General features: G+C 60.8%; 1 protein-coding gene and 2 long non-coding RNA genes across 4 annotated transcripts; 1 reads left to right on the forward strand and 2 right to left on the reverse strand.

Annotated features, from left to right (window-relative positions):
* Window positions 1–928: 928 nt before the first annotated feature.
* On the forward strand, window positions 929–10,518 carry RPS6KA4 (ribosomal protein S6 kinase A4). Of its 2 annotated transcripts, none has more exons than XM_044762103.2 (17): window positions 929–1,096; window positions 1,202–1,273; window positions 2,012–2,230; window positions 2,323–2,438; window positions 2,999–3,106; window positions 3,325–3,405; window positions 3,492–3,595; window positions 3,688–3,838; window positions 6,124–6,288; window positions 7,600–7,728; window positions 7,917–8,050; window positions 8,145–8,238; window positions 8,721–8,894; window positions 8,975–9,169; window positions 9,531–9,690; window positions 9,884–10,047; window positions 10,266–10,518. In XM_044762103.2, the coding sequence occupies exons 1-17, from the start codon at window positions 1,042–1,044 to the stop codon at window positions 10,440–10,442; spliced, it is 2,298 nt and encodes a 765-aa protein (XP_044618038.1). In that variant the 5' UTR covers window positions 929–1,041; the 3' UTR covers window positions 10,443–10,518. The 2 variants fall into 2 exon arrangements, with proteins under 2 accessions (XP_044618038.1, XP_044618039.1); XM_044762104.2 differs by having other exon boundaries at window positions 946–1,096; window positions 1,202–1,227.
* LOC123281991 (uncharacterized) lies at window positions 5,170–7,723 on the reverse strand. The gene is made up of 3 exons (XR_006521826.2): window positions 7,584–7,723; window positions 7,138–7,342; window positions 5,170–5,511 (listed from the first exon to the last, which is right to left on the reverse strand). It is a non-coding gene; the product is annotated as an uncharacterized lncRNA (long non-coding RNA).
* Window positions 10,519–10,580: 62 nt separating the features above from the next.
* LOC139040811 (uncharacterized) lies at window positions 10,581–15,819 on the reverse strand. The gene is made up of 3 exons (XR_011495156.1): window positions 15,158–15,819; window positions 11,733–11,840; window positions 10,581–11,644 (listed from the first exon to the last, which is right to left on the reverse strand). It is a non-coding gene; the product is annotated as an uncharacterized lncRNA (long non-coding RNA).
* Window positions 15,820–17,891: the final 2,072 nt, after the last annotated feature.

Here is a 17,891-nt window from a genome sequence, read left to right on the forward strand (position 1 = left end):
CCGGGCCTTCAGCCTGGGGGCTCTGATGGACGCCCCACCCTGCTTGGTGGCTCCTGTCAGGGAGGGGGATGAGGCTCTGGAGGCCAGCCAGGGTCTCCCGGCCTGACCCCTGTGTGGCTCTGGCACCCCTTTTTGAGGCCTACTCCAGGCTCTGTGCTAGCACCATGCTAGGCTTGGGGACAGCAGGGCACAGAACCAGGTGGGGTGTGTGGCTCTGGGCGGGCTGTGCCGGTTGGCTGGGACCTGCGGTGCTTTTACAGGTCGGCTAAAAATCGGCTGTCCCTCCCTGCTCTAGGGCGGGCTGTGCCGCAGCGCCCCCTGCAGGCGCTCCCTGGTAGGGGAGCCCGGGGACAGAGCTTGGTGCTGCGCGCGGGAGCCCCCAGGCCCTCCCCTGCAAAGGCAAGTCCACGCCGAGTGGGAGGTGCTGGACCAGGGCGGCCGTGAGACCCTCAGATCCCCTCCCCTATTTGCGGCGGTCAAGGACTGATCAAGAACGAGGCGACAGGACAGTGATTTTTATGAAATCCCTCTCTCTAGCTGGTGGCTGAGAACTGGACAGAGATGGTTGGCGGCCCTTAAGGCTGGCCCCCGGGGCAAGGGGTGGGGGTGGGGAGGGCTCCAAAGCGCCTGGGTGGGCCCCTCCCGCCTTGGGGCACAGGCTGGAGTGTCTCACCACTGGCTTCAGCAGGCACCCTGGGGCAGACACCTGGCTGGGGGGTGTACGCCCAGCAGAGGCTCCCAACCGGTGTCCGCAGGTCCCCAGGAGGGTCGCGTGGGGTCCCGGAGTGCGCAGTCCTGACACTCGCCCCGTGCGCCTGCGGGAGCCAGGGTCTCCTCCGCCCGCCCACCCATCCACCCGCAGCCCGGCGCTGTCACGTTCCAGCCGCCTGACTCAGGCCGCGGGGCGGGGAGCCGGGAGGTGGCGCCGGCGCCCGCCTCGGCCCCGGAGGCGGCACCAGGAAGCGCCCGCCCCGGCCGGAGCCGCCATGTAACCGGCGCCGCCCGGAGCCGAGTCTCGCTGGCCCCAGCGACCTGCCCGCCATGGGGGACGAGGACGAGGACGAGGGCTGCGCGGTGGAGCTGCGGATCACGGAAGGTGGGGCAGGGGCGGCCGGAGGTGCGGGGCGGAGGGATGGCTACCCGGGCCAGGCCAGGAGGGGTCCGTGCACTGGCTGGGCTCATTCACCCCCTGTGCTCACAGCCAACCTGACCGGGCACGAGGAGAAGGTGAGCGTGGACAACTTCGAGCTGCTCAAGGTGCTGGGCACGGGAGGTGAGGACCCCCACTGGGCAGGTGTCCCAGGAACGGTGCCCTGGGCCTCCCGCCTGCACCCCCGCCTGGGCCTGGGCCAGGCCATCAGCAATGCCCCCAAGCCTTTCCCGGCACAGTCCGCCTGGCCTGCCCCGCCCTGCCCTGACAGGGTGTGCATGCCCACTCCCGGGGCCGGTCCACGTTGACATCGCTCCTCCCCGCACCATCCTCCCGGACTTGCCAACACGGATTTGCCAACACCCTGGTGCGGGGGGGTGGGGGGGGCAGTGGGGGGTTTGCAGCCCTCCCGAGTGACCTGCACAGCTCCTCCCCTTGCGCCAATATGAGAGCCCTCTCCCCCACTTTGCAAACTCTCCAGCTCGGGTTTGCACATCCCTCCGCTGCCCGCATGTACCTCTGCCTCCCTTCCTGGGATCTGCATCTTCCCGCATCTTTCTGATCTGCCAGAGGTTTGCACACGCAAACCACCCCCCCCAGCCCCAGGGCTGCAGGGCTCCTGGAGTTGCATGCCCCCCCAGTCTACTTTGCACATCCCCTCCCTGGTTTGCTCGAGCACCCTCCAGGGGCGTGCACCCCCTCTTCTTAGAGGGCTCTGCCAGCTTTTGGCACCTCTGCCTCTCACCCCGGCTCCTTCCCCCGATTTGCACACCCTCCTGGGTTGCCAGCACTCCCACCCCCACCAGTCTGCACCACCCTCCTGCTCACGGCCTGCCCTGCGCTCACTCACTGCTCCCACAGCCTACGGGAAGGTGTTCCTGGTGCGGAAGGCGGGCGGGCACGACGCGGGGAAGCTGTATGCCATGAAGGTGCTGCGCAAGGCGGCGCTGGTGCAGCGCGCCAAGACGCAGGAGCACACGCGCACCGAGCGCTCGGTGCTGGAGCTGGTGCGCCAGGCGCCCTTCCTGGTCACGCTGCACTACGCCTTCCAGACTGATGCCAAGCTGCACCTCATTCTGGGTAAGGGCGGCCCATGCTAACCTTGGGGGTCATGGAGGCGGGGGGCGCCCCATGGAGGCTGCTTCTTAACCTCCACGCCCCCCCCCCCCCAGACTACGTGAATGGCGGCGAGATGTTCACGCACCTCTACCAGCGCCAGCACTTCAAGGAGGCCGAGGTGCGCGTGTACGGGGGTGAGATCGTGCTGGCCCTGGAACACCTGCACAAGGTGGGTGGGGACCTGGCCGCCTGGCTGCGACCAGAGGGTCTGGGTCTCGGCCCTCAGACATGGCAGCCTCAGGTCTCTCTGTCCCTGGGCCTCCGGGGGTGGGGGGCTGGCCTCGGTGAGGACAGGAGTTGCTTCCTAGACCTCCTGGAAGGAAGGTGGGGTCCCCTGCCCTGTGGCTCCCCGTAGGGGCTTTCCTCGAACAGGGAACTCTGGGCTGCCTCCTGGGGCCACGTCCACAGCACTTCCTCAAATGGAAACCTCATGCCTCGGCTCCCCAGGCCTTGAAATGGGGCTGTGCACACAGGCTTGCCTCTCTGGGACCTTGGGGCCTGTTCCCAGGGGGCCTCCCTGTGGGGTTCTCCTTCCTCGATTTAACATCTTAAATGGCCTTTCCTAGCGAGTGGCCCAGTTCTGCCCAGGGCCCACTCCTGGGCTAGAGATCCCCTTCTCCCGGGGCGGGGGGTCCCCTTCTCCCGAGAGGGACCCAGTGCAGGGACACGAGCTGGAGGAGCTGGGGGTGGCGGGGGAGGAAGCCTCAGCGGCCCTCTTGCTCCTGCCAGCTGGGCATCATCTACCGAGATCTGAAGCTGGAGAACGTGCTGCTGGACTCCGACGGCCACATCGTCCTCACAGACTTCGGGCTGAGCAAGGAGTTCCTGACGGAGGAGGTGAGTGAGGGGCGGTCTCTTGGCCAACGGCGCCCCGTCCCAGGCTTCTCCGTCCTGTCTCCTCTGGCTCCGTGCCTGGCCCTGCGTGTCTCGGAGGTCGATCGATCCAGGCCCGGCCTTCAGGAAGTCCCCCTGCTCCAGCCCTCACAAGTCCAACGAGTCCTACTCGGAGCCTTGGGGGCTGCTGGGTGTCCAAACGGGTCCTCTCGTCCTCCCAGAAAGAGCGAACCTTCTCCTTCTGTGGCACCATCGAGTACATGGCCCCCGAAATCATCCGCAGCAAGTCGGGGCATGGCAAGGTGAGTGGGCAGGGGGCAGGGGAGGGGGGGGTGGGGTGGGGTGGGGCGGGGCGGCCGCAGGCCCTCACCCCGGCTCTGCCCGGCAGGCTGTAGACTGGTGGAGCCTTGGCATCTTGCTCTTCGAGCTGCTGACGGGGGCCTCGCCGTTCACGCTGGAGGGCGAGAGGAACACGCAGGCTGAGGTGTCCCGGTGAGCGGGGCTGGACGCGGAGGGCGGCCGGGGGACCTGGGCAGGGCTGGGGGGGGCGCTCACTGCCCCTGACGCCCCCCCAATCCCCCCAGACGGATCCTGAAGTGCTCCCCTCCCTTCCCCCCCCGGATCGGGCCCGTGGCGCAGGACCTGCTGCAGCGGCTACTTTGCAAGGACCCCAAGAAGCGTCTGGGCGCGGGGCCCCAGGGGGCACAGGAAGTCAAGAACCACCCGTTCTTCCAGGTGAGGCTCCTGACTCGCCCCCACATCCCTCCACACACACCTGGGCTGGACTGCTGCTCTGCTGCGGGGCACCGGGGTGGGGTGGCTCCGAGACTGGCCAATTCCACTTGACTTAGAAACCCCCCCAGGTGAAGGAAGCTCGTCTTCTCATCCATCTCTCTTGAAACCCAAAAGCTGTGCTTGTCGGGGAGAGAATTCCAGGTTCATTGACTGTCAGGGCTGGCAGGGACCTGAGAATGGGTTTGCCAGTGCTTTCATTGGACAGGTTCAGAGAAGGGAGGTGACCCACTCAGGATGGCACAGTAAGTAGGGTAGAGCTGGGAACAGACCCCAGGTCTCCTGTCGGCCCAAATCAGCACTAAAAGCCACACTTCTGGCTCTTAGGGTTCACCTAGGTGTTTTATTCTTTGTCCCCATTGAGTCTGTGTGCCTGTCATTCAGATGGACAGTCGCTCAGCCACGTGGGTTCTGTTCACTTAAGAGCACACACAGTGGGAATGCCGTGTCCAGAGAGTTCCGTGTCCTTGTGAGAACTTGCTGGCTCGGGCACCAGACGTGGCCAGTGTTGCTGCCTAGCAGGACCCTGTAAGAGTGAACACCTACTATGTGTCAGCCCTGTGACTCGAGTTCTTTCATGTCACCCTCAGAACCATCCTGATTATTATCTTCATCTTTACAGAGGAGGAAACTGAGGTTCAGAGAGGTTAAGTAATTTGCCCAAGGTCGCCCAGCCAGGAAGTGATGGAGCTCAGATTCAAAGCCAGGTCTGGGCGACTTCAAGGCCCACGCTCTTAACCGCTGCGTGCTGTTTACACGTGGGCATCGGATTTGCCGCCTGTCTGACATCGTGACAAAAACGCCCATTTAGGGGCATTTATTGTGGGCCAGGCACTCGTTTCCTCTGCTACGAGTGCCCTCTCCTGGAACCTTCCCAGCAAATACCCGCCTGGAAGGGCCCTCAGAGATGCCTTCTCAGGCAGGATCTATGTCTCCGCAGCAAACATGTCCCTTTGTGGGGGGAGGTGAGCAGTGTCACTTTCCTTAAGTGAATTCCACCCTGAGGGCACGCCGGGCCTTGGGCACGGGGAGCGGGTTGACCAGTAGTCTTACTGAGAGGCCCCCCCCCCCCCCAAGGTCTTTGAGGCCTGACACTCGGAAGGTGCCCCCCTCAAAGAGACAGTCTCTTTGATGACAGCAATGCTGAGGTCCCTGGTGTCAGAACCCAGGCCTTCAAGTCTAGGTCAGGCTTCTTGGCTGCAAGCGACAAAAAGGCCAACTCAAAATGGCGATACCCATGGAATAGAGTTTGGCTGCTAACAGAGATCAGAATGAACAGTGGTCTAAACAAGATGGAGGTTTCTTTATTTCTTTCTCACATAAAAGAAGTCCAGAGGTTGGCAGGCCGGGGCTGCTGTGATGTCTTCGTGAATCCAAGCTCCTTTTTTTTTTTTTAATGCTCCTCCATTCTTAGCATGGAGCCTCCATCCCCATGGTTGCCTCATGGTCCAAGATGACTGCTGGAGCTCTTGCCATCGAGGCTGCTGTCCAGGCAGGAAGCAGGAAGGAGGGGAAGGGGAAAAAGAGCACTTGCCAACTGTTCACCCTCCTCTTGAGGCTCTTTTCCCGGATTCCTATCTCACAGTTTTTGCTTACAAGTTATTGGTCACCCAGAACTGCAAGGAAGTTTGTAAAATAGTCTTTTAGTTGTGTACATTGCTTCCTGGCATACAGTTGGGGTTATGCTACTAAGGAAGACTAAGGGAGAATGGTACTAAAGGAGAATGGATGTTGGGCAGGCAGTGAACAGGCTCTCCCACACTAGCTTAAACATAAAAAGGCATGTTTTAGCTCCTGTAAGTGAAAAGTCCAAGGAAATGTGGTCTGACTTCAGGCAAGGCTGCATCCAGGTGCAGAATCAATGTCATGTAGGAATTTCCTTGTCTCTTAGTTCTGCTTTTCTGCACAGGGATTTCATCATTAGACCCTGAGCAGTTCCAGGCCAGTGTCCTCCCAGATTTAAGTCACCTAGGATAAGTAGATTTGTTTGTTTTGCGTGCCGATTCTATTAAAAGTCTCAGGATTGACTGAGTGTGGAGGAGGAAAATAAGGATTGTGTTATCAGAGGCGGGGAAATAGAAGCTGGGGAGGCAGGAAGAACACCTTGCCACCCCAAATGCCAGAGAGACCCTTGCCTCCCTGAGGAGCTGCCCAGTGAAGGTGGCCTGAGCAGAGAGGGGTCCCCACTTGCTGCCCTTTGGTCCCCCATTTCTCATCCCTTTTTCCAGGGCCTGGACTGGGCTGCTCTGGCCGCCAGGAAGATCCCAGCCCCATTCCGACCCCAGATCCGCTCAGAGCTGGATGTGGGCAACTTCGCAGAGGAATTTACGAGGCTGGAGCCTGTCTACTCACCCCCTGGAAGCCCCCCGCCTGGGGACCCTCGCATCTTCCAGGTGAGTGAGAGCTCACGGGACCCCAGATGCAGGCAGGCAGGATGCTGCCACCAGCCTTGGCCTGGCTGAGCACGGGCACTGCATCGGCCCTGTGTCCTCATCAGGACTCAGCATCTCCCCCAGACCATTCCACTCGTGGGGTACCCAGAGCTATTGGTTCTGGAGACCGCCATGGCAGGACACATCTTTAAATTTCATCTTAATTTTCCTTCTAGTCCGTCATATCTCTTTATTGTTATATTACCTTATTGTTTTAAATTATTCACTTGCTTAAGTGGACAACTAGGAAGAGATGCCCTGTCTCTATCATGGCTGTACATGCCCTTGGCACACCACATCACATTCCTGGAGGCACAGGACCCCCCGCCCCCTCCCAGTTTTGGAAGCTTAGGCCTGTTGGACAAGTCCAAACTCCTTTGCTCGGCCTTCAAGGCCCTGCAGGATGTGGTCCTGGCTCAGCGCCCTAGCCTCAGCGCTCACTATTGCCCCCCTTAGTGTTCCAGCAGCACTGAACTGCTCAGAGCTTCCAGAACACACCTCTGTACCTTTGCACACGCAGTTCCCTCCACCTGGAGGGCGCTCCCTACAGCTGCCCACCTGGCAAGCTCCCGCTCATCTTTCAAGCCGTTTGTTGTCCAGCGCTGCCCCTGTGTGACGTCCTCCCTGCTCCCCTGGCCCTGGGTGCCCTCTCCTTGATCACCCCTCCACCCACAGTCTCACAGTCCTAACGAGAAAGTTCTTTCTTGTGACTTGGTTACTTTCATTCATTCATTTAATGATTCAAAAACATGTGTGAGTGCCAGGCACTGGTCTGGGCACCAGCGATGATTAACTTTGGTTTCTCCTTACCTTTCCTCAGTAGCCCCCCGGCAGAGGAGGCCAAAGTTTGATTTGACAGGAAGGAATAAAGATGTTTTGTCCTCAGTGGGGAGAGGTGAATTCTCATAAGCTAGGTGTGTGATGCTAGGCCACCGTCCTTTCGTGCATTTGACGCATCATTTTCTGGGCTACTCCATTGTGTCAGATGATGTCCTTGGCATTTGGGGGGGAGTCACTGTGATGAGAAAGGTGGCGTCACAGACTGGCGGGGGGACAGACACGGCCCCAAGTGATCACAGAGCAAGGTGGAATAAAATGTCCACATATGCCGTGTGCACCAGGATGCCAAAGCGACACCCCCAGTGCCCCTTATTCCCAGTCCCCGGATTCCGTGCCCCCAGTCCTCGCGGCCAGGTCTGGGCCTTCCAGGGACTCCAACCCGTACCTGCAGCCCCCGACGCGCATGCGCCCCTTACCGCCCCCTCTCCGTAGGGATACTCCTTCGTGGCGCCGTCCATCCTGTTTGACCACAACAACGCAGTGATGACCGACGTGCTCGAAGCATCTGGCGCTGGAGACCGGCCAGGCCGGGCAGCGGTGGCCAGGAGCGCCATGATGCAGGTGAGTTTGGCCAGCGTGGGGAGAAGTTGGCTGGGGGGGGCGGGGGTCTGGGCCCAGGGACTCCAGACCTGGCTCCTCCGTGCGCCTGCGGTGTGACTTTGGTGAGGTCTGGAGCATCTATGAGGTGGGGCGTGGCGCGGCCGCAAGGCTCCCAGGTAGGACCTCTGACGCACCCCCTTTGCCCCCAGGACTCGCCCTTCTTCCAGCAGTACGAGCTGGACCTGCGGGAGCCCGCGCTGGGCCAGGGCAGCTTCTCCGTGTGTCGCCGCTGCCGTCAGCGCCAGAGCGGCCAGGAGTTTGCGGTCAAGATCCTCAGCCGCAGGTGGGCGGGCCCGGGGTGGGCGGGGCCGGCGGAGCAGAGTCGGGGGGCGGGGCCTGAGGGGAGCCGTCCTGACCCCGCCTGCCCCGCCCCCCAGGCTAGAGGCGAACACGCAGCGCGAAGTGGCCGCCCTGCGGCTGTGCCAATCGCACCCCAACGTGGTGAAGCTGCACGAGGTGCATCACGACCAGGTGACGCCTTCCGGGCCGGGGCGGAGCGCGGGGACGCAGGAGGCTGCCCGCGGAGGGCGTGCCGGGGGTGGATAGGAGGCGGGGCCCGAAGGCGCGTGGGCGGGGCCTGAGGATCGGGTGTGGGGGCTCGAGGGGATCCTGAGAGGCCAGGGAGGTGGGATTTGAGGGGAGGAGGGCCCGAGGGCGGCAAGGCGGAGCTGAGGATAGCCAAGGGGACGGAATTTGAGGAGGGCGTGCAGTGGCGGGGATAGAACTTATGGGGGTGGGGTTTTAAGGTGGCCAGCGGGGCGAGTGGCCTGGAAGGCGGTGGGGGTAGAACCTGACGCGGGGTCTAAAAGCAGTTCCTGGGGTCGGGGCTCGGACACGGGCGGGGCCTGAGCTGGGGGCGGGGCTTGGTCGTGGCCGCGGGGCGGGGCCTCACTGGTGGGCGGGGCCCGGCCGGGGTCGGTGGCTGGTGACCGTGGCCCGCGCGCCGCCCGCAGCTGCACACGTACCTGGTCCTGGAGCTGCTGCGGGGCGGGGAGCTGCTGGAGCACATCCGCAAGAAGCGGCACTTCAGCGAGTCCGAGGCGAGCCAGATCCTGCGCAGCCTCGTGTCGGCCGTGAGCTTCATGCACGAGGAGGCGGGCGTGGTGCACCGCGACCTCAAGCCCGAGGTGGGCGCAGGGCCTCGGCGGCCGGGGAGGGCTGCGGCGCGCAGGGCCTGGCTCTCACGGCCGCCCCGCTGTCCTCACAGAACATCCTGTACGCCGACGACACGCCCGGAGCCCCGGTGAAGATCATCGACTTCGGGTTCGCGCGCCTGCGCCCGCAGAGCCCCGCGGGGCCCATGCAGACGCCTTGTTTCACGCTGCAGTACGCGGCCCCCGAGCTGCTGGCCCGGCAGGGCTACGACGAGTCCTGCGACCTCTGGAGCCTCGGCGTCATTCTGGTATGGGACGGGGCCCCGGAGGACGGTGCAAGGTCGCCCGAGCCTGGGGTCAGAGGTCTTCCTGATGCGGGGCAACAGGGACGCCCGAGGCAGGGGACAGGGCTCATCTTGTTGGGGGTGGCAGGGTTTGGTCTGAGGCTGGGGTCCGAGGTCGTCCTAATACAGAGGCAGCGTCGCTCTGGTGCTGGGGGCTGGACATCCGAGTATTAGGGGCCGGAGGTCAGGGTTCATCACGCATGGGCCTGAGGAGTTACCCTCGCGGAGAGGGTGAATGGTCCTGTGGGTGGGCTGAGAGGTCAGGCTCTTGGCCTCCCTTGGCCCCGCCGCCCGGGCCGGTCTCACTTTTCTCCCCACCCCCCAGTACATGATGCTGTCGGGGCAGGTCCCCTTCCAGGGGGCCTCAGGCCAGGGCGGGCAGAGCCAGGCGGCCGAGATCATGTGCAAGATCCGCGAGGGGCGCTTCTCCCTTGACGGGGAGGCCTGGCAGGGCGTGTCCGAGGAGGCCAAGGAGCTGGTCCGAGGTGCGGAGCCGGAGGTCACAGATGATGGTTGGGTAGGGGGAGGCCATGGGGTCATGGTGGGGCAGCGATCGTCACTGGACCAGGTGTCCTGGTTGGGGGACTCGCTGGGGAGGCGAGCGGGGCTGTTAGGATCTCTCTGCCGTGCAGCCTCCACGCACGGCCCCTCCCCAACACTCCTTCGCCCCGCCTCCAGGGCTCCTGACTGTGGACCCCGCCAAGCGGCTGAAACTCGAGGGGCTGCGGGACAGCTCGTGGCTGCAGGACGGCAGCGCGCGCTCCTCGCCCCCGCTCCGGACGCCGGATGTGCTGGAGTCCTCGGGGCCGGCCGTGCGCTCGGGGCTCAACGCCACCTTCATGGTGAGGGGCGGGGCCTGTGGGAGGGGGTGGAGCGAGCCTGGGAGGCGGGGTCTCCGGGAGCCCAGAGAGGTGAGGCCTCTGACCTTCCCGGAGACTGGAGGCCAGGGACCTGTTGGCCTTGACCTAGTGGGATGGGAGGGAGGGTCTGGGATGGGGACCAAAGCTCGGATCTGGAGGTCGAGGCTGGGCGTGGGGACTCACCCCCTCCCTTCCGACAGGCGTTCAACCGGGGCAAGCGCGAGGGCTTCTTCCTGAAGAGCGTGGAGAACGCGCCGCTAGCCAAGCGGCGGAAACAGAAGCTGCGGAGCGCCGCCGCCTCCCGCCGCGTGTCCCCCGCGCCCGCCGCCCCGGGCCGGGCCCCCCGCCGAGCCAACGGTCCCCTGCCCCCCTCCTAGCCTCCGCCACTAGGACCCCCGTCCCCCATGGGGGCTGTGACCTGGGAGCCTCGGGCAGCGGGCAGCGGCCGCCCCATCCCCAGGGATCGCCCTCCCCTCCCCTCCCCACCCGCTCCCAGACAGAGCAGAAATATTTTTATAAGCAGAGAATTTTTTATGTCTTACCAGATAGAGTTAGAGATGCAGGGAGGGAGGGGGCCTGCTGGGAAGTGGGGCGTGGGGGGGCCTCTGCCAAGTCGCTGCCGCATCTGGTGGACGGCTCTCCTCCCAGGGCCTGCTCCGGCAGGGAAGGGCTCCTCCCCAATTTCTAAGCACTGAGTTGCCACGGGAGAAACTGGGACCTCTCCCCCGCCCTCCCCTGAGGCCCTGCTCTTGGGAGGGGGCACCCCTCAAGCTGTCACTTTATGGGCTGTCTGTGCAATTACGTCCACCAAAGACCTGTGTTGGGGGGGTTCAGGGAGAGGCCCTGGGGCACCCCCTGAAGCATTTCTGCCTCACTTTATGTCACCTGCTTCTCCCCTATTGGGGCTAAAGAAGGAGGTAGGCGACCCCCCAAAAGGGGAGGCCCCCTTCTCACCCACCCTCTCCCCTTGGCACAGCTGCCCCTGGCTGGGGGAGGGGCCTGGGGGGGCTGGGCTGGGCGTCCACGGTCACTGCCTCAGCCCATCCAGGCTGTGCCTTTGACTTTAAAATAAAAGTCCAGCCAGTGCCGTGTGTGGCATCTGTTTGTGTGTGTGTGTGTGTGTGTATGTGTGTGGGGGTGAGGGGCGGGGCGGGGTGGGGGAGACAAACTTGCAGCCGGGGGGCGCGGGGCCTCAGAGAGGAGGGACAGGGCAGACTCTTACGGGATCAGACAGCACCCTTTGTCTGTAGCTTTTGACGTGAGCAGTAGGAGGCCCAGTCAGTCATCCGGGGGTGTATCTGGACAGCCCTGCCGTGTATCACTTAGGATTCTCTTGGTTGTAAGTAATAGAAAACCCAACCCAACGTTGCTTCAGCAGAACAGGAATTTTAGGCTTTCATAACTACACAGTCCAGGGGTTGCTTCAGGCAAGGCCTGATCCAGATGCAAACACGTGATCAGGACTCCCCTTCTCAGCCTCGGCCTTTTATTCTGTTTTCTTGGAGTTGTGGCAGTCTAAAGGACTCTCCTTTCGGCCCGAAGATGGGTGCTGGGCGCTCCAGGGGCTCCAGATTGAAATCTGGGGAAGAAGGGAGCCTTTGTTTTAGCCTTCCCCGGGGACATCCCAAGACGTGCTCTAATTGGATGCACTTAGGTAATGTGCTCACCTTGAACCAATCACTGTGGCCAGGAATGCAGCGTGCTGATTGGCTGAGAGCTGGATCGTGGCCTCCCCTCTGGAAGCTCATTGGGTGGAGAGCATGAGGAGGGTGGGCCTAGAGAGAGGTGAGGGGGACAGGGCTTGGTGGCCGTGCCTGTCAAGGAGGGAGAGTGGGTGTCCTACTCATATGGCTGTCACTGCGATCAGTGTGCCGCCCTCCTGGGGGGCGGCTGAGACTCCCCGCTGTGTGATCCCTGCTGGTGGTTGTGGCCTGAGCGCCTGCGTGGGCACCCCAGGTCCGGGCCCTTGGTCGACATGGTGTGGATGTCCTGACAGCCCCCTGCGGGCCTGGGCTGCCTCCAGGCCTTCTCTCCTCATAGCTCCCCTCGTGGTGGGCCTTCCCCTCCTGTTCTGAGGTTTACCTCTTAGAGGAGAAGGTACCCGGAGGCCTGGGGCTCTGAGCTGGAGCCCCAGAGATGCCGAGGTCAGGGCAAAGCCAGGTGGGCCTTGTGGACAGGTGGGGTCCTGTGGATGTGGACCAAAAGAAGTTGTGTGGTGCAGGGACACCCAGCTGTGTCCCATCCTGGGGGTCTGAAGGGAGGGAGGGGACCAGGAGAAGCCCCCCCCAGGAGGGGGGAGGGAAAATCTTCCTTAATTCTGACCCCTGTTTTACTGACAGTAACTTGAGCAAAGTCCCCTACCAGCGCAGGCTTCCTCAAGGTCAGAAGGGGGTCACGTGGCTGCAGGATGAACTCGAGAGGGCACAGATGTGAGTGTGGTCATTCGGTCACCAAATACTTTCTGAGATCCACTAGGTCTTCCAATGGGCAGGGGCCACCCTCAGCACTCGGCCTGTGTTCTCTCATTGACCCCTTACACCTGCTTATGAGAAAACCATTGTCTCCACTCAAGAGATGAGACAGGAGAGCCCGGTGAAGATCAGCATTGTGTCTAAGGTCGCTCAGCTGGCAGTGCGTTCGGTCCCTGTGGTCTGAGTCCAGACTCCCCTCAACCACAGGAGTTCCACTGGGAGGACGGGCTTTCATTTTACCCTAAAGCTGGATGTTTGGGTTGTTTAAAACTTCGTTTCTGTCACAAACGATGCTGAAACAAATGAGTTTGTACCTAAATCTGTGCATTTAAAAAATAGCTTTATTGATATATAATTCATATACCATATTACTCACCCATTTAAGAGGACCATTCGATGATTTTTAGCATATTCGGAATTGTGCAACCACCACCACAATCTGATTTTAGAGCACTTTTTTTTACCCCCAAAAAGAAACTCTACCGGTTCGCAGTCACTCCCCAATTGTCCTCAACCCCACAGCCCTGGCAACCCCTCCTCTAAGTCCAATCTCTGCAGATTCCCTGCTTCCTTTGAAATAGACTTTCAGATAACCCCACGTCAATATTGTGCTGACATGCGGTCTCAGAAGCAGGGGATGAAAATGTCCCATTCCATCCTATGCCCACAAGCACTGAGTGTTATCATTTTAAAACCTTTGCTAATTGGAGGGATAAAAGACAGTCTATCTTCAATTTCCTCACCCTTCATCCCCGTAACTCACAGCCACCCTAGGGAAGAGGTGTTCCTAGCCTCGTCTCATGGGTGAAGGAACTGGGGCTCAGGATGGAAGTAACCCCAAGGAGGGGGCCTGTTGGGGTGGAAAGGGCCAGGGCTTAGAGGAAAGAGCCAGCCTCCGCCCTGTGTGGTCAGGGAGCATTCAGGGGGAGCCAGATGTGACTTGGGCTGAAGGCTGGGCAGGGTGGGAGGGAGGCCGGAGGAAGTGATGGGGGCCTGGGGTCTGGCAGCCTGTTCCACACCTTGACTTTGGCCCTGACCAGTGCAGCCTTACATAGAGGCTGTCTGTTTCGGGAGAGTTGGGAGGTCTCCCCTGTCTGCGCTGGGCCTCTGATCTCACTCTTAAAATGGCCTCAGAGAGCAAGCTCAGGCTCCCGGCTCTGTTAAGAGGACCTGTAAATATTCACCTCCTCTGAGTCACTGTTAACTAACTGCTGATAGAACTGAAGTCGGGGGACCGGGAGGGGGGCGGGCTGGCTCTTAGTCTGTGCTCTGTGCAACGCTGTTTGACCCTGGCCAAGTTGCCCCTCCTTAATGTTCCCTGGGTCTCTCAACAAGAAGATTCCACAGTCACGCAGCAGAGATTGCAAACTGGCTGCCTGTGCCAGGCCTATAGAGACTTGTTTTGGGGAGGCCAGCACGTGTCTCAAAATGAGAACATGCACATGAAAGTCTGGATGTTTGACTTTTATTGATAAGTTGGAAGAGCTGACAGCCCTGGGGCCATCTTCCTGTGTGGCCTAATCAGTCAGAGCAGAATCATGTTACCTCCATAGAGAAGGCCTCTGCTTTCCAATTTGCCGCAGTCCCCACCATGCCCTATTGCCCATACCAGCTCTGTCTCTCCTACCTCCCTGATTCCTCTAGGTGTTTGAGTTTGCAACTCTGATATAAACAGTCTCACATTCACTGCTGCACAAAAATGGAGTTTGTGAAATGTCAAAGATGCTCCTGGAATCTTTTTTGTTTGTTTCAAATTTAAATTTAGCCTGTATTTGTGAAAAGATATAAACTCATATGATTCAAAATTCCAAGGATACAAAAGAGTACATAATGAAAAATCTCTTCCACATGCCCTGACCCTTAGCCACCGACCTTTCGTTACCAGGGGCACCAATGTCACCAGTTCTTGTAGTTTTCTTACACATATTTTATGTGTAGTCAAACCGATATAATGAAATGTATATGTAATTGAAAAAATTCACCCTCACTGAAAGTTAATTTTAGAAAAAAATCGGAAAATACAAAAAGGAAATAATGAAAAATAATCCGTGGTATTACTCTCCATAGAGAATCTGTGTTAGTTAACATTTTGATGCATCCTTCCAGATTTTTCTTTATGGATAGAGATTTTTAAAGGAAATGGCATCAAAATGTAAATGGGTTATGATAGCCTCTCTCAAACTCAGAAATGGATTGTGAATATGTCTGTCAATGACTGTTAAAATCTTTTTGTAGCTGCATAATATTCCATTGTATGGGTGCATCATGATTTCTTTAGACTGTTCTCTGTTTGGGGCTCCTTGGACTGTTTTCAAATCCGTGCGTTCGCGGGGCCCCCCGCCCCAGGAAGATTAGCCCTGAGCTAACGTCTGCTGCCAATCCTCCTTTTTTTGCTGGGGAAGACTGGTCCTGAGCTAACATTCATGCCCATCTTCCTCTACTATATATGTGGGACGCCTGCCACAGCATGGCTTTTGCCAAGGGGTGCCATGTCCGCACCCGGGATCCGAACCAGTGAACCGGAACGTGTACACTTAACCGCTGCGCCACCCGGCCGGCCCTATTCCATGCTATTTTAAACAGCACTGGAAGGAACATCGTGTGCCCACATCTTTGCTCACCTGTCTGAATAGTTCCTCGGGATACATTTCCTGGAGGTGGAATTCCTGGGCTGGAGGATACACCCCAGCGTGCACGTTTGAAAGGCGTTTGAAAGATCTGATCACGCCGCCCTTCAGAAAGATCCTCTCATTTTATGACTTGCAGCCGCACGGGCAAGAGCCGATTCGGGCCGTCTCCTTGAAAACGCAGCTCCCGGTCTCACCAGCCAGGGTGTCCTTGCCGGCCTGCGTTGTTCTTGGCCGAGATACTGGAGGTCGCGCGGGGTGGTGGGGGGAGGGGCCCTTCTTTCTCCTGCGCTGGAGTCAGTCTGGGCCGTGCCGTTTGGGGGGCGTGTGGCCCGTGAGTACGGATGACGGGGAGCCCCCGTCCTCTCTGCGCAGGGCTGGGCTGGGGCGTGTGTGCGGAGGAGGCGGAGGGTGAGCCCCTGGCGTCCCCAGGAACAGGCGTGTGGGGCGGCCGCCGGGCGCAGCTTGGAGCCGGCAGAGCCCGGGAGCCGGGCGGCGGAGCAGGGCCCAGCAGAGCGATCGCGACCAGGCCACCGGGGCCTGAGTCTCCGTTGGCTCTCCAGCGAAGCGGGGTACCCGCCTCGGAGAGCTGGGAGGGGGCCCAGCGGGGCTCCTGGCGAGGCGCCCGCACGCTGTGAGCCCTTCCCAAACGGCAGCTTAAATTACAAACAAAAAGAGAAGCTGGGGAAGTCAGGATGGGCCCAGGCTGCTTGTGACAGGGACCCACATCCAGGCAGGAGGGAGGCCTGCTCTTCCCACCTTCCAGCTCTCGGAGCCACATGCCCCGAAGCCCGTAGGCCTCCGTCCAGCTGCGCCTGGGCTGACAGTGTCCCCATCTTCCCGGCGGGGCGAGGACCAGAGGGGCGCCTGCCATCCTGCTCTCACCATTGGGGTGAGCCCCTCTCTCAGCTCCCCCCGCCCGACGCTGTGTCAGCAGCTTGAGAACAAACCCCCCGGGAGTGGGTGCTGCTGGGAACACACCCTCATGCGTGTGAGTACACAAGTGTGCGTGTGTGAGTATCCATGAGTGAGGGTGTGCATACATGGGTGTGTGCGTGTGAGTTGTGAGTATCCGTGAGTGAGGGCGTGCACACGCTGCTGTGTGAGGACGCTCTCCCGGGCACTTGGCAGGCACAGCGCACGGTGGCGGCTTTGCCGCGAATCCTTTCTTTTTCCCGGCACCCCCTCCGCTGGAGGACCAGGCTCCCGCTGCGCCTTGTTACCCGCAGGGGATGTGGGTCAGCCGGGACTGGGGGCCCGAGCCCAGGCCTGGGTGGGTCGGCGGCCTGGAGGCCGCAGAGGGGAGCGGGAAGACCAGCCGTCTCAGAGCTCAGCCTCGGGGAGCCTCGCTGCCCTTGTGCGAAGCCCGGCTCCACCAATTCTTAGCTGGGTCATCTGGGGCACATTACTCAACCTCTCTGTGCCTCAGTAACCTTGTCTGTGAGCTGAGGACAGTGATGCTGGCTACCTCGTGGGGCTGCTGTGAGCATTAGATGGGTGACACCTGCAGAGTGCTGGCACCCCACCCAGCTGTCCCTAAAGGCTGATGGTGGAGCAGAGAGGGGTTGGGGAGGCAGTAGAGGGCAGGGGGCCCCTGCGGTGAGGCAGGGAGGTCACTACCACGCAACCAGGGGACCCGGCTGGCTCCCGCCGGATGATGCGCCCGTGCGCATGCGCGATGGTGTTTCGCCACGTCTTCCGAGAGCGAACCCTCGCTTCCCTGCTTACAGGGTGCACGGCGTCCAGACTGTCATTCCTTTCGGATTTCTGGAAACATCGAAGTTGAGGACTTTCCAGCAGGAAAGGCCGGGAGACCAGTCTCCACCAGGGGCATCTCCCAGCAGCGTCCGATTTGGCCGCTGCCCTTCTGGGTCCGGGGAGGCAGCAGGTGGCACCCAGCAGGCCTGTGCGGGTTTGCCGCGGGTGGCGTGCAGACAGCAGACACCGGGCCACGGCCCCTGGGGTCCCCTGCCTCCCGCCTGCTCCCCTCTAGGACCCTCTACTCCCTTGACTCTCCCTGGGGCCCGGGAGACAGTGGTGGCTCAGGGTGAGATTCTGGGACACCTAAAACCACCAGCTGAGTGGCAGCCGGGGGTGCGGCGTCCCCGGGGGGTTCCTGAGCCCTCTATGTCCAGCTACTTCTGAATTTCCGGCGGTGGGTCTGGGAATCTGCCTTTGTGACAACCATCCCCGCTGCACGTGCAGTGTTTCCTGGTGGGGAGATGGTCGCACACGGAGGGGAAGGGACTTACCCACAGCTGAGAGGCTGCAGGACGCAAAGCCAGGTCTCCTGATGTCCCCAGCACACGTTTCCCACCTCATCGGGACACACTTTCTGGAATGTGGAATTTTCCGTAGGGACACGGATCCAATTTTACAATAGGAGCTCTCCGAAGCCAGTATCTTCCGTCAGAAATTCAGGCCATCGCCACTTTACCGGAGGAAGGGTGTTCCAGGGAGCAAGGGGTGTCTGCCGTGTCCCTGTCCCCATGCCCAGATCCTCTGTGTGTTACTTTCCTGCCCAGCGGGGGCCAAGAGGTCCTGGCAGGGCCTGCTCGCCGGCAGATGTCCCTGCAAACCTGTCCCAAGGCTGCTAGGAGGACACCGGACACAGAGGGAGTGGGGAGAGGCGGCTCCTGAGCCCAAGAGCTGAGATGGGCACTGAGCGGTCAGTGGGGTGGGGGGTGTGGCATTTCTCCCCCAAGGGAGTCACAGGCACAAGGCCGAC

The sequence above is a fragment of the Equus asinus genome, chromosome 17, assembly GCF_041296235.1.
Source record: "Equus asinus isolate D_3611 breed Donkey chromosome 17, EquAss-T2T_v2, whole genome shotgun sequence".
Taxonomy (NCBI): Eukaryota; Metazoa; Chordata; class Mammalia; order Perissodactyla; family Equidae; genus Equus; species Equus asinus.

Excerpts from the sequence above, each read along its gene's own strand:
- RPS6KA4 (XM_044762103.2), top strand. The coding sequence starts at position 1,042 with ATGGGGGACGAGGACGAGGACGAGGGCTGCGCGGTGGAGCTGCGGATC. Across the intron at positions 2,231-2,322 it reads CAAGCTGCACCTCATTCTGG|ACTACGTGAATGGCGGCGAG; the intron begins GTAAGGGCGGCC and ends CCCCCCCCCCAG. Across the intron at positions 6,289-7,599 it reads GGGACCCTCGCATCTTCCAG|GGATACTCCTTCGTGGCGCC; the intron begins GTGAGTGAGAGC and ends CCCTCTCCGTAG.